This window comes from Lampetra fluviatilis, chromosome 4, assembly GCF_964198595.1.
Source record: "Lampetra fluviatilis chromosome 4, kcLamFluv1.1, whole genome shotgun sequence".
Taxonomy (NCBI): domain Eukaryota; kingdom Metazoa; phylum Chordata; class Hyperoartia; order Petromyzontiformes; family Petromyzontidae; genus Lampetra; species Lampetra fluviatilis.
This window is the reverse complement of record NC_136278.1, coordinates 19,412,102-19,438,617: the sequence shown is the minus strand read 5'-3', so window position 1 is coordinate 19,438,617 and position 26,516 is coordinate 19,412,102. Positions and strand designations below refer to the sequence as shown.

The 26,516-nt window shown below is 42.1% G+C and overlaps 1 protein-coding gene across 1 annotated transcript; it reads right to left on the bottom strand.

The window, feature by feature from the left end:
* LOC144931633 (acyl-protein thioesterase 1-like) lies at positions 1-26,277 on the bottom strand. The gene is made up of 9 exons (XM_078855730.1): positions 26,103-26,277; positions 18,887-18,918; positions 17,889-17,954; positions 15,184-15,231; positions 14,121-14,191; positions 10,597-10,670; positions 5,869-5,970; positions 3,613-3,789; positions 1-1,414 (listed from the first exon to the last, which is right to left on the bottom strand). The coding sequence occupies exons 1-9, from the start codon at positions 26,148-26,150 to the stop codon at positions 1,361-1,363; spliced, it is 672 nt and encodes a 223-aa protein (XP_078711856.1). The 5' UTR covers positions 26,151-26,277; the 3' UTR covers positions 1-1,360.
* Positions 26,278-26,516: the final 239 nt, after the last annotated feature.

The window sequence follows — 26,516 nt, the reverse complement described above, 5'->3', positions numbered from 1 at the left end:
CAATGTCATGAAGCGTAGAATGCACCTTTATGTTGCCGTTATTTTATTAAGGGAGGTTTCGTTTGCCAATGACCCCTTTCAAGCAGCCCTTTTACCAACGCAAAGTTCACACTTTATCCAGCCATGGAAAATCCCCATCAGATGGAAAACACGCATGTGCCTCATTCGTGTGTCGGGAGAAGTATATTTTCACAATAAATTTTCAGAGCCCAAATTGCCAAACCTGGACGAAATAGCTATTTGCTTACTTTTTCACCAACAAACAAAAATTACTGATATTACCTTTCTGACAACACAAAAACAATGCTCTGTTCTGTCCATGATGCATGTGAAGGTGAACGATACTCTGGATACACAGAACTATATAAGAGCCCCACACCCTACACATCCATCAGAGTGCACAGCAAATACTTTGTTTAACCTCAATTTGGATTCAACTCAAACAGCTCAGTGAGACTCAGTAAAGCCACTTATTTAAAGAACATTCACTTGAGACATGGACACTGTTCAATTGTTTACAAATAGTGCAGATGATTCGTGAGTGCCAATTAAGTGCATACGTAGTGCATGTTTTATGCATTAGTGTTTTCGACATAGCTCATTTTTATTAAGAGTAATGACAAGCAGTTAAGGTCTCTACAATAACATTAAAATAATTCCATGTTGTCCATTCTGGAGGAATACTAAATATCTGCACGAGATCTTAACTCATAGTTCAAAGGTTGCAAATTCATATCCCAGTCGTTGGTCGACTCAGCCCTTCATCCCTATAGGGCAGATACAATAGGTTTGCTACCATGTGTAAAATCAACATTGGTTATTGAGAACATGCAATTTTCATCACTGGCTGAGGGCCACCAAAATAATGAGCACTATACCACGCTCATTTAAGCAGGCAGACATGTTGCAATTTCAAATTAGAGATGAGATATTAAACATATTCATACAGAAGCATGATGTGGCCACTTTGCTGCTGTGAAGTTTAACATGATCAAACGTTCATTGTACTAATACTCAAATCTACATCAGACTGCTGTGCATACATAACTACTCTGGGGGACCTGCAAGGCACTGTGGGTATATTTCTCATGATGCCGTGTGGCTCAAGTACATTTCACCTTCAGTGTGCAGCGCCCTTTGTGACTCTCCCCCAACACACACTCTCTGCTCCAGCACTTGATGCACCAAAGAATAAACCCTCCCATGTGCTAGGGCACTTCTCAGACAGCAGGGCCAGGGCGAGACAGGAAGGCTGGAGCGAGCGAGTGGGTGAGAGCACGGGGAGCGCTCAGCTCAGTTCGTTTGGACATCATGGGCGGAGGGTGCAGGGCTGGCTGCAGGGGTGATCGGGCAAAAGGCATCAGTCGATGGGTGGCAGATGCTTGTCAATGAACTGCTTGATGTCTCTCATTTCCTGTAAAGGGGGTAGTGGGTGGCAGGTACAAACGACAACATCGATAAAACACCACTGGCTCAGGGCAGCCAATGGAGATGAGCACTTCTGGATGCTCATTTGAGCAGTGAGATGCTTTCACAGGAAGTAATTTCATAACGAGCAGCTCACACGTCCTTAGGATGTTACTGTCTTATTCTTCCCTCTAGCCAGCCAGCTGAACTTTTTAAAAATATAGTTGAACTTTTTTCACACCATACGTAGCCAACTGTGCTAATCGAACGAAGGTCATCCAGCACCCCCAACGTCCACAGGGCCACCCCCCCTACCTCACCCACTTATCCCTACCGTCGCCCCCTTACTCGTCGCCCCCCTTCTCACACAGTCATACCCACGTGCGCCTCTCTCCACGGCCGTCACAGGCATGTCCCACAAGTTTATCGATTTGACAAGAGTTTCAGCCTGGTTACGATTACTGCAACTCAGACGTACAAGAATGTCAAAAATGTTTGGGATAAGAGAGATGTGGCAATGCGCACAGATATAATCTAAGCACGCAGCGGAGCTAGAACGCTTGCTGAATTTCACTGCTCAATTTCAAAATGCCTGTGGCTCAAATCCCATGCAATCGCTGCTATGTTGGTCTATACGAGCTGAGGAACAATGTTACAGCTAAGTCAAAAATTAAAAGTGTCTCCCCTGCTGCGATGAGCAATGGGATGGCACATTTCTATGGCAAGAACAGTCTCTGGTTTGGACGACCACTGTCAAATCCTCACAAACATGCATTCATAGGAGTTAACTTACTGCACCCATCAGGCCACATAGTGTTGCTTTATATATGAACAATATCGTAATAAGTCATATAAATTAGATGAAAATGAACAAAATGGTAAGTAAATATTGTTCATTTGCATTTACAAATGTACCATTTGAACATATGACTGGTACATGAGCAGAAACATATTAACACTTTGGCAAATGTTGCAAATTGCATTCTCGCCAAGAGATATTCCTGGGAGCTTAACACGGTAGTCTTTTTAGAAAACGCAGTCAAATTCAGCACGTGCACACACACGGCATGAGTAGTGGGCACAGATAAGCCTTTAATCTCCACATATGAAGGTCACATCGTAGGAACTGGTTTTCCATTACTACTGCTTTCTGATAGCATGCACATATTATTAAATATCTAAACACATGCATAAACATCTACGGATACTAAGACAAAAAATACCCCATGGGAACAAGTACTGTTAGTGAGAACGTATTCAAGCCGGCACAGCACAAGGGTGTGGTGGGTGTGACTAGCACCAAGCTTGGTCACGAATGTCTATACCAGTGCTGATATTTACACACCGCACCAGCCACATTTTGAGGCTGAGGCGGCTAGAAATCGTGGCTCTGACCAGATATCAGACTTAAGCTGCTGGATTTATAGTGCAGTGTGCACACCAACTGTGTGATCACTCACTATAACAGAAAAACACACACATAAACAACCACGTACATATTCGCAAGGAAACATTCATAATTACAAAGACCAATACTCTAAAGCACCTCCACACACACTCACTCTCACCCACTTACAGTGATCTACATTAAAACATCCAGCAAACACAACAGTGAGGGGGGAGTGAATAGAGTGTTTAGGGAATTCAAAGAGGGATAATGGGTGCATACAAGGCTGCCTGTGTAAACACAGCCTTGCAGAAGGGCTGTAGGGAATAACAGAAAGGACGTGGTTCATACACGGTTGACTTATGCTAAGAAGGGCAATGGGATGTGCAGGGAGGGGTAACTTTTCTTCCCAGCAACCACTCCCCCCAAAATCCTATCTCTCCTTATATTATTGGACAATCAGTCCACGACACACAGCCTATGCATCAACAATGCTTCTTGTTGTTCGACACGTTCCAGCAAAGGTTGCAAAAGTCCATAAGAGGTTTTTTTGGGTTAGATCGTGTAAACATAAATGTGTCGTCAAACTTGACACCACCCAACACCGCCAATTAGTAAGGTTTGTCACGTAAACAAAACATGCCAATTCGCTACAAGTTCAGCACACAGGTGAGTTGGAGAGTAAACCCACAACATTTCCAATTTTTGTCGCGAAAGCATATGTGTTAAATAAAGGTTGAAAGTGTTTATGCATTAGCTCTATCCGTCCATCCATGAAGGGATTGAGGGGGAGGCAGCTGTTGCTGTTGTTGTTTCACCTCTGGGCAGGAGCTGTGGGGCACGCCCGGGTAGGTCTTGAAGTCGACGTTAGAGGAGCCCATCATGCCACGCAGCTGCTGCGACGTGAGGCTGCCGAAGGCTGCGGGCACGAGGGGGTCCTGCTCACCGTGGCACTGCAGGAACGACGTCTCCCTGTTCGCCGAGTTGGCGGCCGCCTGAGAAGAGGAGCACGCACAACATACAGCAGCTGCAGTCAGCCTGGACTACCCATGCATCACTCCCGCATGCGCCACTCACTTAATACTCACGATACACTGCTAGCCAGCTGATCCATCATTCAATTAAAACAGGACTCAATCGGCCAGCTAATACATCACTCACTCAATACTGTACTCAATCTGCGTGTTAGTACATCTTTCATCGAATGTGTACTCGTAGAGCCCTTTGTTAATATAATGCTAGAGGAGAGCCTTTCCACGTTGTGTGTGTCATAGGGGATACTTGACCAGATTTTACCATCGGTGTGGGTTGGTGATGGGAGGTGTCCAAAACCAGCTAACATAAAAGTCACTATTCATGTTTTCCATGGCTGTGAATCTAACTCGGGTCACTGGGAGCACAGCACACACAGCACTGCGTCACCCGACTCGGTTCTAAGGCGGTGTTAATGATGAGGATGCTGAGCAGTTTTCATCTGTCTTCGTTCAATTACAAATGTGGAACCTTGGTTATTTTATTTGACACTCCTAACACTTCCTATGTTGAAGCACGTAACACGAACTGCATTGTATTAAACCTTGTGAAGCAGCATATGCATTCAAGAGGGCTGCTCCCAGTGTTTAGAAACACTGAATAGTGGTTCAAGAGCAAAACAGCTTAAATGTCACCGCATTCCAGGCAAGCATTTGCTTGGCAGCGAAGCTCTTCGGCATATGCTCTGGACAGTCATCCATAAATAGCAAGCGAAAGTGAAACAGAAAGCAACAGTTACACAGAATGTGTCATCTCCTGCAGGGTGAGTAAAACAGCATCCACATGCATGTATGTCGTACTATTTTTCACCGTACATAGGCAACTGTGCAAATAGGAGGTGCGACAATGTATACCTATGACCAAATAAAGTTGTGGTTGGAATAAATTGACTTGCAATCCAAATGTTGCAAGTTCAAATCTGGTCATAGGTCAACTCCATCCATCACTTCTCTGGAGTCAATAACATAAGTACCAATGAGTGGCAAGTTATCAGTGGTCATGCTCTGGAGAGATCCCTGATCAAAAGAATGTGGAACTTACACTGCCAGGGGATGCCAGTGGAGGTGAGCATTGAGACACTTGTATTTATGTATTAGTGTTATAGATTTTTGTTTTTCAGGAAACAGATTTATTGTTGTATCCAGGAGAGCTGCACTGAATTGAAGAACTCTATCAGGAAGGTCCTGCATTGGAAACAGATGGTGGTTAGTCCACTTGCTGTACTGCTTTCTCCAGGCGAGTCAGGTTATGGCAATTTGACGCCCACGGGAAGGAAGTTTTGCAATATTTACGTGTCTATGGGACCTTTTTACCACTATCAAAAGGATGAAGAAAACATAATAATAGGTTTAACCCTTTCTGGCAATTAAACCGGTGTTAAGATGTTCACACCAATTAGATACCTTTTGCAAGGCATCAAGTCGGCATGAACCGCAAGTACTTGTGGCATGTTTTGCTTGTGTCATGTTTTGCCACAAGTACGTGTGCTAAATGTAGACTGCAGATGATGCCTTGCAAAAGGTATCTATTTGGTGTTTGAACATCTTAACACCTGTTTTATTGCCAGAAAAAGTAAAAACCTATTCTTATTTTTTTAAATATTTGTGTGGTCCACCACCGCCTCGCCTTGTCGTCTCGGAGCAAAATGCTGCGTTTTGTATTTCAACGAGCAATATGAGGACCATCACAACGCTGCAGCCTTACAGTTTAAGAAAATACCGATCCCTCCTTCTGTAAGAGGCCAGAAACCTCTCCATCACCCCTGCAGTGTGTTCACGTGCGTGTGAGAGAAAGAGACCGGTACCGTATTTTCCAGATTATTACGCAGTTTTCCTTGTTTTTTTAAAGAAAAATGTGGATGGGTCTTATAATATAGTAAGTGTGTGTGGGTGTGACCAGATCTGTATAACGCCATTGACACCTGGCATGAGTTTGGGGTACTGTACATCTTACTTTCCGGAGCATCAAAGGGAAAAATATGCATGCGTGTGTGTGGCAGGGACTAGAGAAAGCATGTGGATGAGAGTAGTTGAGAAGCTGACCGCTGGGAAGGACTTGTGAAGGGGAAGCCAGCAGCTGAGGGCCACTACGCCGGCAAGCTTCTGCTGCGATGTCAGCGCTGTGTACAGAGAGAGGGCGCCTCCCTGCAAACACACACACACGGATACATATGATTACATACAGAGCCAGCTGTTTAGCCCTGCAGAGCACAGGGGATATCGCTATTAACAATGGCGTACGAATGGTAGTAGACCACATGAGAATGTGGTGTGCCGCTATCACACGTGTCCACTTTTCTTTCCCCAGCACTGATGTTTACACTGCACCAGGTTACTTATTTCAGGGCAAGTTGAGTGACAGGAGGCCCAGAACATGTTCAGATATCGCTAGCCACTACCGTTCTGTATTTTTGGTATTAGAGCCCAATGAGTGAACCATCACACCACGGGTGTCTCTATTGAATGATAAAGCTGCCCCGGTTAGTCTTGTATACTGTAGGGGCAAGTGCTGTTAGCAAGTGATTATGAAGGCCAAATGCCTAAAATGCAACATTTCCAGCAATAAAGTGGACTAATGATGGAAGAAATTATCGGCGAAACATCGTAATCGAATTGTAAACACACCGGTCTGCTGAACTCGTAACTAACTGGCATGTTTTGTTCACGTGACAAACCTTACTAATTGGCTTTGTCGGGTAGTGGCGGGTTTAAGGACACATTTATATTTAACACGATCTAACCCAAAAAAATCCTCCATTATGGATATTGGTTGCGAAAGCCTACGTGTTAAACTGGAACAAAAGATGAGAACCAACACATTTCTTGAAATGAGCACGGTTACAGGAACTTGTAAAAGTTCTAAAGATAAGTAATATTCATGACAGGAAGTGGTCAACCTGGTCCAGAGAGTCCTTGACGCTGGTGGAGGTATCAAGGTGTGAATACATAGGAAACAATGTACAGCAAAAACTCCTTTATTCAGCACTTTACCACACGCTCTATTAACGGGCATCTGTCATAAGGCAGCAACACAAATCTTCCTTCACGTATCCAGAAAAATTCCGACAGCCATCTGGTGTCTTGCCGTGTGCGCTTCTCATAGATTTGTTGTTTACGGAAGCTTCAGGTCGCTGCCCAGTGGCAGTGCTCGTGGCTGCTTGCGTTGTAGCCGAAACGTCGTAAGAATTATTTTATTTTATTTGTTTTATTTTTATTATTTTATTACTTCCCTTCTACGTGACTTTACCGAAAGAACCAAGAAGATGTATATTGTACTCTAAACGGCCCCACTGCTTCTCTACAATCAACTTAGAATGCTCGACAAACTGACTTGTGACTACCTCTGTAAAATAATATATTATTTCTTATATCATAGTTAAATGTTGGCTTCATTTCTTTCTTTCAAAGTTGTATGTATTTGGTTAACCTGCATCCTCCATTCCCCATTGATGACAGAAAACAGAGCTTTTGCTGTATTGTGATAGTCGCAGTAAAAGAGTGACAAGGAAGCGACGAAATAACAATGTCAGAATTACTGGAGAAAATCAGTCAATATGCAGCATCAACACATAAGTTTTGGTGGATTCTGTTAGGCAGCGAAGAACTGCCCCACTTATTACTACTGTATGTCACTGTCGTAACACCATCAGCGAGTGCCCAAAAGTCAATTTAAAGTTTTTTTTTCTCAAAAGTGAAGGTTCAAACTTGTACCCGACAGCCTGAGACAACACCTCTGATATTCATTGAATTTAATGAAGCTACTTATTATTAGTAAAGCGGCAAGAATTCTGCTTTTTCAGATACGGAAACGCATCAGCGCACAGCAACATCCGCGTGCAAGATTTTAACGTAATTTCACTTTTGAAGGCTTCCATGGGTGCCTGATGTCTGGCCAAAAAACTAAACCAGCTGACTCGGCAGTCCCTAGGAGGCGTTTCTTAACCAGCAGAGATGCGTGTGATGCAAGATTTTTATCTTCTGCTCTAGGCGGAGAACATTTCTAAACGCACTCGAAGTGAATTAGGAAATATGGGGACTGTGGCCGTTGCTTAAAACACCTTAAGTGGAATTTTACCACAATTTGTCACTTCAAGCAGCACAAGTTATGGCGGGAAATGCCTTATCTTGTTGCATGAGACAGATCGCTGGCCTTTAAGTATAACAATGCGCCACTTATAATGGCTTGCCATGTTCCGATGCAAAAGAAGTTGTGGTTTTTATTATTAATAAACAGGATAAATACAAATACGAATTCAGAAGCACTGGAATCACTCGGCTGGAATATGACTCCATAAGAGTAATGAGCCACCTTTGAATGAACCAGATTCTCGAGGGAAAGTTTGATGATCTCAGACTGGTTCCTAATACCTGCACAAAAAACCTATTATTTAAAATGTGGGTTTTAACAGAGCATGAATGAGCACTGTTTAACGTTGATTGAGAGAGAGCCGGTCGACTGCAAAAGTAGTTCAGTGGTTTTGTCTCTGTTGCTAGATATGCACCTGAGGACGGCTGCTTGTGTTGTGGCCAAAACGTCGTGATAATTTTATTATATAGTTTTATTTGTATTATTTTATTATTTCCATTCTATGTTACTTTACCGAAAGAACCAAGAATTTTACATGTTCTGTTTACGTGACAACCATAACTTGTTAGCTGTGTTGGGTGGTGGCGGGTTTTAACGACGCATTTATATATTTACGCAATCTAACCCAAAAAACCTCTATTATGTTTGCTAATGATGACTGACAGGAGTTAAAATTATATTTATTTACCCTTGGCATCCTCTGGTCTATCACCATTTTGAGACTAAAGAAAGCTGTCTCTGGTGTGGACCAATCAGTTTCAAAGACAATGCATATATTATCAGAGTACTTTTTTTTGCATTCTGACCACAAGTATTGTGGTTAATGCAGACATGATTACTTGTAAAAAGGTTCAGTTTGGTGTTTTAACATCTTAACACCTGTTTTGTTGCCAGAAAAAGGGGAAAACCTATTCTCAAGATTCAAGGACCCTTTTTCCAGGAAGGTTCTGAATTGTGATGTTCAACCAATTCCTTATTAAATGTGTCTGCATTTGGTAGTGTACCCACAGACATCCCACGGACGTGATTACGATACTGATCAAAGCCCTGAAACAAGTGTCATTATTTTGTGTGGCAACATGTGCCCGACGATTGGAGAGGGATTGCTCCACAGCTCCAAGCTTGACCACGTCTACCCAACACCCTGTACTGCGTATTCAGCACATTCACAATGCACGCATTTTGTGCCAAATTAGCAAACTGGGTTGCCGTGTTAATACGAAATAGTCATCAGAGGCAAAAATAATTATCCGTGGTGCTATAGTTTGTGCGCTCAGCTCGCAATAGGTAGAGTTAGTAAAATTATTGATCGGGGTTGACCCATTGCATCATCATCCCTCAGTGTTTGAGAAAATGATAACTACTTTTTGGTTAGACTACAGTGGTTGTCCAATAAAGAGAATACCCTCCCCCCCGCCCATAGAAATTTTGAATTTCCAATGGTGGCTGGAGGCAGTGGAGATGGACGCTGTCCCATGCTCATTCGAAAAGCGTAAGACAAACACTCTGATGTCCTGAAGATCATGTTCCCCAGTGGCATTTGTTTAAACAAGATGATCTTGGCCATATTTTTACTTCATGGAGTCTCACAATAAAATAATGGTCTCTTACACCAATGCTGTTGGGTGCTCTGATATTTTGGGTAGGTGTACCATGTGAAAGAAGACTCTGACCCTTTTCTTTGTCGAAAAGGTAAGGTCTTCATTTCACGGCACGGGTCCGCACCTTCGCTCTCGCTCTCTCCCGCAATGCCCCGAACACCGCCTCCTGCTCCCTTTTAACCTCTTCCTGGCTCCACCCCTCATCGCACTCCGTCTCCACCAATCATCCTCTCTTACCCTCACTTGGCCTAACCGTCCGACCTTTTCCTTTTTAATGTTCCGGCCAATCCTCTTGCTCCGCGTGCCCTAACCAATTAGAGCATGGAGTGTTCGCTCCAGCCTTCTTGATTACGCTGTCCCAGGGATTGTATGGGACAATCACCACACATGTATTAAGATAACACCACACCATAAAATAACCCCTTGTTTGACCTTATAGGCCAGAGGGAGCATTGCTGCGAGCAAGCACCAACAAAGGCCAGGATGCGATACTCGGGCAGAAGTTGTCTACACAGCGCTGATGTTTTACACACCACACCAGATACTCCTAATGGACAGCCAAGACAGGCTCAGATAGAAAAATGTTATCCATGGCTGGAAATTGAACCTGGGCGAATGGGTTAGTATGGCAGTGTGCTAACTGCTGTGCCAGTGTACTAATTACACACACACTCAGCACGTGTATGTATATACACAAGTATGGAATTGTGAATAAACCCTGTGAGCAAAATAGTTATTCTGTAAGCCTGCCTAGAGTGACATCTGGTGGCTACAAATATAAAACACGGACCTCTGTCTCATAACTTTATGAACAACCTATATTGATACAATACACCAATAAAAACAGAAATGCATTTTAGACAGGCAGAATGAGAAAAGCCAGGCATAAATTGCAGACAGAATATTGAAGACAGACACAAAGCCAAGTGATAAGCATCAAAGAGTCAATGTGAAAACAGAAGTCCAATTGTCGCAAATAGAAGTCTTCATCTAGCAGTGGAGAGAGATTGTCTGATGGGGTGACCATGACAAAAACACTGACAGCAGCATGCGGTGTGTTAGTGTCAGCATGCCGGATAATACCTGTGAGAATCCCCCGAGGATTATCCTGTTGGACGGGATGCCGCTCTCCACCTCCTGGTCAATCATCTTCTTTACTGTGCGCCGCACGACAAGAGAACAAGCAACACATCACGTGAACATACACTGCAAGTGAGAGCTCATGGCTGTGTGCAGTTGTTTACATTACAGTTTGCAAGAAAAGGTTAAATGTGTTCCTGTGTAAACGAGCATAAGTCTGCACACATTTCTGCTGAGACAAACCAGTGGTGAAAATTCCATAGGATACGCAACTACTGGCTTTTCACAAAGTAGTAAAATTATTAATCCACAAGGGATGATATGCTGAAAAGACTTTAATCGAATAATTAAATTCACAACCTCATGACCGAGTTGAGCAGTTTAACCACAGCACTACCCAGTGGATGTCATTCATTAAAAACTTGGAGTCTTTTAATTGCAATGCCCTATTTGGTATTTAAAAGCGAAGACATTTTATGAACTGATTACTTTTAACATTACTGCAAATGTTTTGTGGGTGGTGTCTCAACCCCTGCTTCTATCTGGATAGTATTAATCTCAATCGCCATTAAAATGTACAACTTTAGCATCAGTCATATATTTCATTGGTGATTCCATGAAGTCAAGCAGGCCACGTGGGCCCTCCCATCATGCCTGAATGCCACACAAGGCTCCACCCAAGCCACTCCCACCCCTATAATTCTGCCCATCCAACGACTTAACTAGGAATCGTATGCAGTTCTAAGAACGGCATTGAAATTCCACACTATGAATTGTGAAAAACCCCAAGCTCTAGGGGATACGATAACAATAGCAAGTAAGTCATAGAAGGTCATCGTACAAATCTCACCACTTATTTTATTAGAAGGATCCTGATTGGAAATGTTGTCAAACTCCTTTATAATTCATTCGCATTTATAAGTATTTGAGAGGTAACCGGTGCCTGGAGAAAATCCACCCACATGAAAGAATAGTACCCAAAGGTCCACACGGATTGGTCAGCTATCCATTCGCTGCATCTACTTGGCAACCTGGCAGCCCTATAGGCTGGGAGTCGCACAACACATCACAATCTCTGCGTGATCTACCAACCGTGCCTCCATAGCTATGGATCATAGGAATGTGCCACCACACCTTATGTAGATTGTAGGCTAAAATAAAAAAGGACATTTACAAATTAATCACAAAAAGTGGTATGATATAAATTTGTTAAAGTTGTTTGGCCTACACACAAACACCGTGTCCCCGTTTTTGCTACTCACGGTGGAGTGGAAATTAAAGCCGGTACTGGAAATCTTTCTTAATTATTCATTATCAGACCATTAACGAGATGCCAGTGCAAATCTCACAAGTAATGAAAAACTCATCTCGCCCACATTCAAATTCACCATGCCAATTTCTGCCTCCAAACTGATCCCATCAAACCAAAAACGTATATATTAAAACTCATGTGCACAAGCCACTGATGACAGATAACTGTCAGAAGGTAAATTTAAATGAGCAATATGCACTGTTGTGTATAAATCAGCCACACGCTGCATGAACTAGAGTGCTCGACTTTCCACGGGGAAGGTTATGACTTTGAATACAATTTGGCGGTCAACCAAGTGCATCATCATGATCTCTTTGGATTTAATAAAATAACTATCATATTGTGGGAAGTTAAAGTGGCTGTCATATGTAAAGACTAATGCCTGCCAAAGGAATGTGGAATTTACACCACGGGATCAGGGACACCTGAGGAGATGAGCAACGCACAACTCTGGCTTAGGTATGGAGACAGTGTTGGCTAATTTAACATGGAGGCTTTTGCAACCAATATTATTGATAATTAATAAAGGTTTTAGGGTTAGATCACGTATGTATAAATGTGTCATTATTCTTTGTTTTTTTCGGTAAAGTCGCGTAGAAAGAAATCAAATCAAATAATAATAGAATACGACGTTTCGATTGCAACAGAAGCCACCATCATCAGGCACAAATGAATGAGAAAACAACCATAGTAAACTTGGAAATATAGTGCAATACATAACAGAGTCGGCCAACAAAACAGTCAACACCCCACCTGGTTGATTACGTTCTTCCAAAGATTGCTACATTTGAGAGAGACAAAACAGACACGGAGACACACAGACAGACACACAAGCAGAGAGAGACTCACACAGAGACAAACACACACATAGGCACACAGAAAGACGTCTGTGTCGAGGCCTTAAATAGAGAGAGAGAGAGGGGGGGGATTGGGGCAGAGGGGGAGTTATGTGGAATTCCTGCCCATAGGGTACGGACGAGCTGGACACTGGACTTCTAAACAAACAAGCACGGAGCGTTGTGTGGAATTCCTGCCCATAGCGGCCGGAGGAGAGAAAGGAGTTATAAACAAGCACAGTAGAAAGCAAATTTAGTACAATTAGGAAGTGTAATGCTTGTTAAGAAGTCCAGTGTCCAGCTCGTCCGTCCCCTATGGGCAGGAATTCCACACAAATCCCCCTCTGCCCCGCCCTCGCTCTCTATTTAAGGCCTCGACACAGAGACGTTGTCTTTCTGTTTGTTTCTGTGTGAGTCTCTCTCTGCTTGAGTGTCTGTCTGTGTGTCTCCGTGTCTGTTTTGTCTCTCTCTCAAATTTAGCAATCTTTGGAAGTACGTAAACAACCAGGTGGGGTGTTGACTGTTGTGTTGGCCGACTCACTGTGTTGTATTGCATTATATTTCCAAGTTGACTGTTTTCTCATTCATTTGTACCTGATGATGGTTGCTTCTGTTGCAATCGAAACGTCGTATTCTATTATTATTTAATTTAATTTCTTTCTACGTGACTTTACCAAAAGAACCAAAGAATAATTCCTGCAGTCACGAAAGATTTGAATCTAGTTTCTAAATGTGTCGTAACCCTCCAAACCCGACACAGCCAATAAGGTTTGTCACATAAACAACGCGCCAATTAGTTACTACTTCAGCCCACCGGGGTGTTGGAGAGTAAATCCACAACATTCACAATTTGTGGAACTCAAATTGTAAAAGTGCACGTTGTTTACGTGACAAACCTTACTGGCCGTGTTGGGTGGTGGAGGGTTACGGACACATTTATACATACGCAATCTAACCCAAAAACCTTTATTATGAACTGTGTTGGCTGTTGTATTCATATGTGATCTTTTTAAAAAAAGTACAAATGTTATTTTCTTAAATGTCACTGTGCTACATGACAGTCTTGGAATTTTTGTGTTAAGAAATTTCCATGTTTCTGAAAATGGCATTGACAAACCCCTTTTTTCCCACGCGCTACTGTTTTTTGTTTGTAATTGCAGTTTAATTTAGATTGTACAGTGAAAGGGGACATTTAGTTTTGTTCAAGGTGCTGTAATAAATACATTTATTATAACTTTCAAATCTGGCTAAATCAACAGTGGCTGAAATATGGATTTGAATTCAAAATCTCAGAGGTGCTGGTTAAGTGCTGTGAAACAGTATTAGCCACGGAGACAACCAGTCATCTCTGACTGTTCATGTAATAAGTCCAGGGTTACCATGTTCTGCTGCTTGTTTGATGCCTTGTTCATCTTCCCTGGCATCCAGGCTGAGGTCAATGATGTCAAACCTGGAACATGACAAGTATTCATTATACATTTAGCCCTCAAAGCTGTGGTATCGCAAAGTATTTAAAATCCAATTTCATGCGATGAAACTTTTGTCTGAAATTTTAATTAAAATCGAGCATCCTATGTGCTGGCTATATGTCACATGACACAACCAGCTTGTGCCTTCTGAGCTACGTGGTGACAACAAAAATAAAAACCTCTGAAGTGCACCATACAGACCTTAGTAGCAATCACAAATCAGTCTTATGCATGGTGCATTTGTTAACGGTCCTAAACTAGTGTGTTTTAAAGTAAAATGAATTACATTTTCCCCAAACCCCTTTTCTCCAAATCCATCTCCCCCAGGATAACAACTCAATAACGTAGCTCTCTAATGCTGAGTCGCAGTAAATCGCAGCTTTAGTGAATGTGGTTGGGAGGTGGGGGGAGGGATGCATGTCAGACAGAGAAAAGATGTATCGATGCCTGAGCATTATGAGCTAAAGAATGTCTTTGTAAACTGGTGTTGAGCTCATTCAATCTGGTGGGAAAATGGGGGTTGCCTGACTAGGCTTTTTCCTGCTAGATGGGGTTAGTTTTTTTGTGTGGAGTAATCAGATTACCAAAGGGAGGTAATGATAATCCCAAAGTGTTACTTTGCTTTCGGTGTTCAATCAGGTTACGACTGATGTGCCAGCTGATTACTTTGAACAAATACTTATTCATCAAAAAACAATTATTGCGGGAAATGGGTGTGGTTAGTGTGGGGACAGTAGCAACCAATACACACAGATTGCAATACCCAGTTGCATCAGTGCATGAGAGATGATGACGAACATTGTAGAAGACTGTCCGCTAACCATGCTTTGCGGCAGTCTGAGGTACGCAGCATTCTACAAAATGATAAAGCTGCTGCCACGCTTGGTGCAAACGCACACACTAAATGGTGTATCCGATAGGCGTCAAAATAGTAATTTAAATTGAGAACCATGTAATAGTTGTGAGCACTTACCAGGAAGGCATTGTCATCTTCATATTCAACGTGACTGGCATAGGTGGACTAGACGCACAAAAACACACGTGCATAAGTCAGGTGTTTCCTTATTCAAGCAGGTATGAGTTGAGCTAACCTCCATTGCTAGCACGACATCCAAGATGTACATTTAACATTTTTCAAGAACGTAACCCCCAGGTTTGGCAATGTTTTCCTGCTATTCAAAGCATGCACCTCCCATGCTTCTTTGCACACTTTTCAGCTTTTGTTACATTTTGTACGCGTTCGTGTTTGCAATGAATGACATGGCAGGAAATATACACCTATTAAAATGGTCAATGCCACTCATACTTGTTAAATATTTAGAGTTAAATTAGAGGTTTCAAAAACAGAGAGGTAAATCTATGTGATCAAAATTTCAGAGGCGGTAATGGCTGAGCGAGGCCTTCATCTGATAGTGGATATATTATGGATGTAGCATTATGAACACAATGAAATCACTAGACGTATCATGTACAAGCGAAATATTAATTATAAATCAACAAAATGCGGAATATCACATTGCCATGAAATCATATATCAGAAGTGCAGGAATTCGGGTCAGTTCTCGTAATTGAATTTAATGTTTTTTCCTTCAAACAGCATCCTTTATCACCAAATTCTCAACAGAGCTCGGGTTATAGTGCGAGTACACCGGGTTTAAAATTTTGCATAAAAATACAATTATAAAGGATAGTACACATTAAAATACCATATGAAATGCACATTAATCAAAATTCAGCTGCGATTACAATTTTTCTGGGTTTTAAATGACATGCTAGGTTCAGACACCATTACATCCATAATGGTGGTCTTCAGATAGTACCATTAACATATTAACACATGGTACATAAATACGATTTATGAGTGCAGCCAGGTCTTTTGTTTACAAAGTTTAATTAAATGTTTTGGATGCAGGTTACAAACATGAAACACTTTTGATAAAATGCCAAATGCTTGTCCATTTCTGCTATCCAAAACGTGAGTTTCTTTGGGCAAGAAATCCAGTAACTCTAAATAGTGATTTTTTATGGGACGCATCATCAAAATCACTTTAAGTGAATAGTAAAAATGATATTTATTTATTTAAGCATTCCTTGTCTATGGTTACAAAGCTACATTTTATGTGCAAATGTATAATCAAATATGCTGGAATTGCACTGATTGAAGTTATGTAATGAGGTGAACAAACATCCTTCTGAACCATCATGTCACATGTGACACCACCGAACTACTTCAATAAGCCTCTCTCAGCCCATAGAGAGTGCTGATTTGTGTTCTTTAAAGAAAAGCTAACCCCAATAGTACAATATAATGCTAATTTCAGCCTTCACAGCTGCACGCGGCCAAAACATGTGAGAAACCAAATTCATTGAATACCTTTTTTTCTGTGTTATATTTCAGCATTCAAGCCAATATGGTTTGATAGAACCTAAATAAGAACCCAAGATCCCTGTGGTGCAAGACGAGTGGGGCTGACAAGGCCATTATGAGCCCAGGCACCCAGCCGCCTCATTATTACTATCATCACACTGTAAAAGGAATCATAATAGTAACATTTAAATCACGGACCAAATGTCGAAAACGATATTAAACCAATTAGGCAACACAAATGTCCGAAAATGGTAATGGACAAGATATTTTAATGAGTTGTCAAATGGCCCATTCAAAATGCAGCTTATAAATGCACAGCCACCCTGAAAAGGCATTACTGTGCAAACGCAGACACGGTATTAAATATTTATTGGGGAGGAATAATTCTTAAAAGGAATCACAGCTCATTTGATAGAAGATTGGTGCTAGCAACAGCACTTGCATGTGGTCACTTTGCAGTGTCAATGTGAGAGAGATGACAGAAAAACCTGTGGCCTGACAGAGAAAGCAGTGAATGACACTGATAAAGCCATGATATTGCTGTACAACAGCCTCTTGGAGTGCATTGCACTTGACATTGCATGTTAAAATGCCCCGTCTCGTTCCTCAAATTGCAAGTTCCCTGGTTCTTTCGGTAAAGTCACGTAGATAGAAAAACAAAAATCTAAATAAAATAAAAAACAAACCCACGACGTTTCGATCGCAACACAAGCGGTCTTCATCTTTTCTCTCCACCTGATGAAGATCGCTTGTGTTGCGATCGAAACGTTGTGGGTTTTTTTGCTTTTAATTTAGATTTTTTTTTCTATCCATGTGACTTTACCGAAAAAACCAAGAATATGAATTCCTGCAGTCACGAAAGTTTTAAGTCTAAATTTTACCTACACATGTTGATTCATCGTCACGAGAAAATAATTTGCCCCACAATTGAGTGTTTAACTGCAGGAGATATGCAGGAGACAACAAGAGCCAGGTCTGATGAGTAAGTGTCTGATGAGTACCAAGCATCTTTTGGAATTTTGAAACTGGGATAACTGGGGAAAACCAAGTATGCAAGATTAAAATATCCCAAAATACAAGACAGCACAGCTAGATGCCAGACTACCACCCAATAGCCACAAATAGCCACATCACAGTTGTGTAGTCCTTGTATGATTGGGCTGAGTCCATCACACTTGCTACACTTACAGTCATTAACTAATTAAACTGGGATATAAATCCAGGATATGAGTGTTGTCAGTTCCGTGGCTATGACAAGGCCATTCTGAACACGCCGATCCACCTGATACTCAACTCGGAGCAACACTTACGCATGGGGGCAGATGTACTTGATGTGTGGGGAGCGGATGCTTGCCATGGCTTCAGCCCAGCCGTGCCTGAAATTATAAACACGGTGATGACACAGATGCCAACAATAGCCCTGGCGATCTAGCGCACCCATTAAAGCAGCACAACAAATTGGTTTCATGTAGCATGGCCCCCAAACAACTGCTGTGTGTGTGCAGCAAGGGGGAGTGACACTGGGAGCTAAGCAGCTCTTTGCCAAACCACCCTGAGAAGGACAAACTTCCATAATACAGGTTTTTTATTTGTCGCGAAAGCCTACATGTTAAAAAGGACAACCTTACACAAAGTCAAAATTTCACGAGCTTGTGAAAAAGTGAGATTTGAAAGGAAAAGGAGATATAAAAAATCGAATTTTGCAGCCAGTACGATCATCAATATTTGTTTTTGGTGTAGGCCACGCAGTAGTTTTATGCAAATTCCCTTTTGTCAAGCAGCCTCCACTTCCCGACAATGTTGTCACGTTTACAAATGTATTACGGATATGTGTCAATGTATTACTCACATTCTGAAAAAAAGCTCCTCACTGGTGGCTATAGATTATTGAAATTAACATAAACATTGACTTTTGCTTCATGAGGTAATAATCCACTCGGAAAACATACACTCAGTGTAATTCTCCTACCCAACACTAATTATGGCATATCGACTCAAAGTGAACATTTCTATTTAATGCAATGGGGGTGTTCTGTGCAGTCACTGGTGACCAGGCTGAGACCATCATATCACTAAGCTTCAGAGCCTAGATCATTCGCGAGCGGCTGAAACCCAGATTCGAACCCAGGTCTCCCAGCATTATCAACTCAATGCTGTGACATGGCCATAATGAACCCCCTGAGCAACCTTGTCACTTCCGGTCTGTGTCCCCTTGCATTGTATAAAGTAGATCCTGGCAGGGAATATCAAGCCCAGTCTGATGAAACATGGACAGCAGTTGTGCGCACAGTATGACTCGTAGTCTTACCCAGTGTCTCCCAGTCCGTGCAGGAATATAACCTGTGCACACGATCACAATCGCGCACACACACACAGACAAACCAGACAGAAGATCTTAAGTAGAACAAATAACACAAAATACGTGACAAATGTCACAAAAGGTAACGCGGACATCACTAGATGGCAAGTATGAAACTCTGATCAATTATACATTCCAGTGGATATGTTATCAGTTTACTTGTAAACTTGTGATTCTAGGTTCATGTGTGCTACTACCCATGTTGTTGTCTTGCATTTAGTGTTGACACATCTGCAGGAATGTATGTACTTGTGCAATTTTAACTTCCCATCGGATTCCTTCAGGATAAATAAAGATTCGAATAAGAAATTGAACTTCTTAATTCCATTGACACTTCAGGAGTTGTTTTTATTTGTGTGAGGCACAATATTAGTAAATAATAGGTGATTATTCTAAAATGACTTGAAATTTTTATCACAGAACATTGTCCATGTGACAAGACATCACATTAAATAGATTTTTATGCTCAGGATACATGTATCGAATCATCCGTGTGGGAACCATTTTTATTTATTCATCATGTTTGTAATTGGGCCACATTAACCCTGCAAATATGGATGCTCTACTTTGACCAATATATATATAAAATAATTAATACCAAAATAGAATATCGATCCCAAATTCTAATTCCTACAATTGTGACAGGGGTTAATGTTTACATGTCGATAGTTCATAGATCCACTGTAAAGCCTGGGGTATACGTAGCTGCTGAATTAGGCTTAGTTCATGATGTAGCTGCTTAGGAGAGCAAAGCTGGCTGTTAAATGAGTGTGAGGTGCAAATGGACATCGTGAAGCATTAAAATTAGACATTACATTTGTGTGAAAGCAAAATCAGATGTGCATTTAGAGACACATTTTCAGCTCTTGGAAATGTTAAAAAGACAAAAAAATATAAAAAAAAATTTGCACCGTTCACATTTATAACTCAGAAATGACTCACTTAAAGTCAAAATAGATAAGCAGACAATATCTCTCCTTCATATATCTATCTCTCCACATAAACAATTTCATTATTTCTTGGAGTATTTCTTACATGACTCATCAACGGCAAGGGCTTCTGGTTGTGCATAATTTAAGCAGCATTGCTTCAGTACAAACAAACCTTGGACCGGCCTCTACATACATTCAGTGTTGAGGCCTTTCCAGATATTGCTAGTGCTGAATCAATGCTGCATGCTCAGAAGGCCGTGCGGCCGATGGGTTGTGAAAGACTTACTTTTATTTTGTCCATGGAGAGAGATATGAGACATTATCTGCTGATCGAAGTTGTTACTTATAAAGTATTATCCACAATGACTCCAATGATTACGATGCACTACATTCAGTGTCTCCATAATGATATTAATTATTAAGTGATATTCATCTACATCAGTGGCCCACAGCCAGTGCAAAAAATTATTCATGCCTATGGTGGGGACCTGCCTAATTATAGAATAACTCTGAACTCTTACAACTTGCTATTTGTTATTGGTCGGTTGGCTTTTGGGATCTTTGGGTCTATGCTCTACATATGTGATAAGAAAAAAATGACTTTCACAAAATGGTGCTATCTTATTGACCCCGTGGGATGATGGGCTGAGACATCCCAACAAGAATTTGAACTCACAACTTATGTCTGTAGGTCCATTATTGTTACAGCTATAGCCAATCACTCTGAATAAATTAGTTTCCTGTATTGAAAACACATGGCTACTTCTGACAGGGGCACTGTGGTGGCGAGATATTAACTACCTCGGTTGGTATACAGGAGGTTGTGTGTTCGATCATGCCCCTGATGCCTGTATATTTGGAGTTTACACGTTTTCCCCGTGGTCATGTGGAATTTTCTCTGGTCCTCCGGTTTTTCCCTCCACATTTAGAAGCATGCGTTTGGCTGCTATAAATTTGCACATGACAAGGCACTTCATTAAGCAATAAATTGTGGCCAGGTAGCTTCTGAAAAAGAGTTATATAGCTGAGTGGGCCTTACCTGGTAAATATTAATAGCATAGAAAGGAGTTAAATAGTTGCTCAGAATAGAATAGGGACCCCACTCCATGGCATTCACGATCTTCCAAGACTCCTCAGTTACTACCCATCATGGCTTAGTACCCTGCCCTGGCACTAAGCCAAGCCAAGCCGTACGGCCAACTGGATTCTAATATGCCATTTTATTTCGACGGCATTAGTACGTACTATGTGTACTCGGAACATTGCATTTTTTTTTAATGTGCTGCTTTTGACAATTTTCTCCAAGTCAAAGTTTTCCTAAGTGACACAGCAATTTCCGATGAGCATTGCGGGCACGCTTGCAGACTTGCCAACCTTATGTAAGTAAAATAGATGAGAAATATAGTAGTGGTAATACAATTGCATCTACCCACGCTCAAGCCTGTCCAGTAAATCACTATCAGTGAAGTGCAAGTGTCTGGTATATTGAACACCATGCACTTCGATTAGCACAGTTGGTTACGTATGGTGCGAAAAAAGTTCAGCATACATACACTATTATCCACCTTTATCTCCCCGGTGCTGATTTTCACACATTGCACCAGATAGTGAGACACTCATTTATCGCTGATCTAACTTAGTGGAGGCCTACAATGTTGCACATGGCCACGAGCTTAACCCAGGTAACTAAGACTTACGGTAAATGCAGTATACGAGCCACTACAATGCCATTCCTCACTAACATGCGAACACAACAGCAGCAACCCTTATTTTCTAATAAACTGTGGTGATGTCGCCATAGCACTTACCAGTCTAGGAGCACTTTGTGGCCATGTGGAGTGGCTGCCACGAACTCACAGGGCAGTCCCAAATGTTATATACTGTACAATAATCATTGCTATCCCTTTGTCAATCCAATATTGGAAGGTTTCCCTACAATGTGTGTGGGTCCAGATGTTGTAAATTAACATACCAGAGTAACTGGCAGGTGCACCGCCTGCACTCCCCAGTGCCAACCATCTCAAGCTTCCTCCAGAAGCTGACCATGAGACCAATGTTACCAGTTGTCAGTGAGTTCACTCATCGCTAGATCTCTCCCATACCAGATCAGTCCTTCTTTTCTAGCCTGTGGCTCACCAAATTATCTCCCCCTGTCCAGCCAAACAATAGCCGATTGGGCAAGCAGTGGCTGGGCTCGTGGGCTGCATGAACCAGCTAAACACAGCTTCATACCCACACGCGTACCAAACGCACACACAGACAATACACAAAATGGTGCTAAATCGGCAATTAAATGTAGTGTATTTTCAAAACAATATGACGACGTTAACCATTGGAGAGCTCATTGAGATTGTTTAACTCTTGTAAAGTATGTGTTCTGGGTTGCTGTGGAAAGGTAATATAATTAAACGGCAGGAAATTACTGCGTTTCAGGCGAACAATGACGTAAATGCGGACAATGCTGTTGGTGCAGCACATTGCTTCCTTGCTTTTGTTAGGCTCCACAACTAGTGCAGTCAACATATTGCTGTACATATTTTCCTTGGTCACCAACCTCTGGATGCCACTACAATGCCTGTCTTGGTAACCTGCTCTCCTCCAACCTTCACATGAGCCCGACCCATCGCAATCTTCTCTTCCTGACTACAATAATTATTACACATATAACACTATTGTTATGTTATACTCCAAACTTTGGATTTGCTTACTCTGCTATGCAATGACAGTCTTTAATACCCACTTAACATAGGACACAATCTGTTAATTACTTATTCTTTGGGTCTTTCGATAAAGTCATGTAGACTTTACCAAAAGATCCAAAGAATATGAATTCTGCAGTCACGAAAGCTTTAAGCCAAGATCTGTTAATTAAATACCTGTCACAAATTATGTATATATGTTGAACTTATTTCGTACCATACGTAGCCAACCATGCTAAGCAGAGGTGTGGGGGAAAGACAACAAACTAAACGCAAAAAGCAGTTCTGGGCAACTGTAGCACGAACTGGATTTGAACCATTAACTCATTGCAAATTGGTTGTGGCAAATTTGCTGACCACTTAGCCACTTGGTCACCTCAAAATATTCCATATGCTATCGAGTTCTAATGGTTATTATACCTAGAAATTATGAGCAAAATTATATTTATTTATATTTTCCATTAGGTTCTTTATATAGACATAAAATGGGGTGAACAAACAGACACTGTACATCGGACAACGCAAATGGATATCAATGAATTTCATATTAAACAGATATTTTCACGGCTGCCGTGTTTAAGAGCCATGGGCCAACACGAACTCCACAGGCCAAACTAAGACAAAAAAACAAAACAAATTCCAAATACACCGTTTGAACGTCCTATACTTGCACTATATGAATTGCTTCGGCTTTAAAAGAAACTTGCAAGCGTAAAAGAACAGTATATTTGGGTTCAGCCAGCACACGCAAGGCTCAAATCCAAAATAAGGCATCCTCCAGAGAATTGTATGAGCAACTATAACATCCTAGGTGTATCTACGTGGCCACCTTTTAAAAAAATTAAAATACAAGGTCTTCCAGTTTGCGCCAAAGCAAGTCCCTGAGGCGTGCGCGCACACACACACACACGGGCAACCAGACACACCTGCAATACTCACATTAAGTGCAAACACAAGCACATCACAGGCACCATGCAGCCAAAACGTGCCTTTGTTGGAGCCCGTATGTTTCATATTTGCACAATCAAAACTGCATTTCAAACTTGGGCAGAGTGGAGCTAAGGGTTGAGCACTTAACTCTCAATGGGAAAATTGTTCGTTCAAATGCTGATAACTGGTCTGCTCAGCCCATCATCCATTCAGGGTAGATTAAATGGCCTACCTACATTGTGGCACAACAGAAATTGTTTAATGTGGAATTGACACCACTGGCTCAGGGCTGCCAATGGAGATGAGCACTGCCGAATACTCCCATGACACTCGAGCGACACTAACTTTGAATATCAAAAAATGGATGACTAAAAATGTAAATACAATAGAAACATTAACACAATATATACCGATTTTTATTAGTATTTCAGCTAGCAAGACATTTGGGCTTGCCAGACCAAAGCTCTCCCCTATTAGTCTGACTAGCTGAGGTTGCCAGTTCAGGAAAAATGCCAGCTCAGAAAAACTGACGAGAGCACTTTTAGCCAATGCCTCTACTATGGTCGTAAGTCTTAAACAAGGGATCTGGCCAGACTGTTGTGCTTGAGTGATTAACGTATTCTAATTGATTTGTAAGGCTGGGACTTAGCTAATTTGGTTGAGCAAGGTGCTCTTTCATGAGCTCGTAAGTTCAAACCCCAGTCAAGGTCAACTCAGCTTTAACAACATCCTCCTCCTCCATCTTCATCCTCACATGATGAAACTATACTATTTGTCAGGAAATCAATAACGTCTATGTTAATCACATGCTTGCTCCTGCTATGAATGTGGAATTTCCACTATAGGCTCAGTGCAGCTGAGAAAATAAGCTCTGCTCACCTCATTTGAGTATGGAAGCCAGTTAAATTTAACAGTGATGTTATCCAATTTAAGGTCCCCCGCTTAAACATGCACTATTGCAGCACTAATCTTATTTGACCTACCCATGCCAGTAGTGGATATCCCACGTTCCTATGACAGGGATCAGTATACCTACAAGACTAGCCTGTTCACATCACAAAATGGAATACAATTAATCGACCCCTGATCCTGAAATTGAACTTGTGACCTTTCGTATTGTTTTCATGTCTTGTGCCCACAGCCACTCAGCCAGAATAAAAGTAGTTGGTACTTAAACTCATAATGCTTTATTGGGTTAATTCCAGTAAATCAAATACATTTATTATATATGTCGTGTTTCCACTTTCTACAGTCTTATATAACTGGACAAAAAATATTTCAGGTTGTATACAGGAGCTTTAGTTGGCAAGACACTTCATCCCTTCATCCTATATTGTGAATTGCAACTGAAGCAGTTAATGCCTACTGTGCACTTTACGTATCTGCACTTTAAGTTATCATAGACGACTGAAAAAAACATGCAGTATAAAGGTCAAAGTGTCTTTGTGTTTTCATGCCCATATGGCCAGTGGTCAGCAGTCTTCGTTGGCAGTCCTGAACCAGCGGTGGACATTTCACGTTTCTTTGGTGGGGGAACAGTCTTGCATAGAAAAAAATACTCAAATAAAGAGGTGATGATTTTGACGACCATAAATAGATTTTGACTTAAAACTTTCGTGACTGCTGATTTTGATATGTAAAGTTGACCGTGAACTAACATTTCAATTCACAACCTTCGCGTGGTGAGTGGAACGAATCAAGAACAGAACCACCCAAATTAGATTATATTAAATACCATTATTTACAAAGTCAAATAAAACCTCACGAGTCTCCAGACACTTTTTCAAGAGAGTCCTCCATGGGGACGTTTGGCCAACTGCATCCATGAGTGTTAGGTGGAAGGAAACCAGAGTACATGGAGACAATGCACCACACACACACGGGGGCAAACGTCAATGGTCCATACAGATGGATCAGCATGCTGACAAAGTGTTATATTGCTCAAATAAGCAGAGGCGATGCTCAGCTCATATTTGCAGCCCCAAGCCAGTGGTGGCAATGCCCAAATCCCGTGACAGGAGCGAGCCTGACCATTGGACAACCACTGTTGATGTCCAGACAATTTGGTAGCAATTTTAGCGAACCCGAAAAACGATTGGCGAAGTAACTCCCAAACGAAATTAACTCGTAAGCTTTCCGCTCCACCGGGTGAACATATTCCCGTCAACAAAAGTCAGTATCTCCCTGCTTAAACCAGCGTGGGAAGACGATAATCTCCGGCATGTAGCCTCAGTCGTTCGTGGAAATTCTACATTCCCACGGCGGGAGTGTGAATCGCCACACGAGATAAACGCTTTAGACTTCCCACAAAGGGGCACCTATTTTGCGAACACTGTAAACATGACTGACCGCATTGACTCGTACGTTGACCTATACTCGTTTTAAGAATCGTCAGAACCGTGCTGGCGGAAAGGCCACACCTAAAGCGTTAACTACCACGCGTTTATCCGTATTCGGCCTAACCCCGACGCGAAGCCTCGGTCTCTCCCGGATCCCTCCCCGCCCACGTCGCGCCGGCTGCGGCAGAGGACACCCACAGCCCTGCCGACGCACGCCGGCGCCACGTCAGAGGGCACGCCGTTTCGCACCCTCGAGAAGCCTCACCGTGGCCGTTGCCTTGCGCAGCGCCGGCACCACCGCCGGCGAGGACATGTTGACCGGAGCGGAGGAGCAGGTGGAGACGAGGAGGAGGACGAGGAGAAGGAGCGGCGCTGCGCGACCAGACGAGAATCGCCGTCATTCAAGGGGACGCGCCTACTGCGCATGCGCGGCGCGTTCGCCTGCGCGGAATTGATAGTGCGCTTAAGTGGGGCGCGCGGATTGTATAGCGTAGTACATATGCGCTATGGGAGGGGGGGGGGCTGCGATATTAATAACGCGAGGCATAATGTCAGCCAGTTGGGAGGGGTTCTGGAGATGATTCCGTGAGAAATTAAGCCCTCCCCTCTCCAGGGTGATCCGTTTATAAATAATTATTTTCGAAAAATAATGGGGATAAATCAAAGAGAAGACAACATT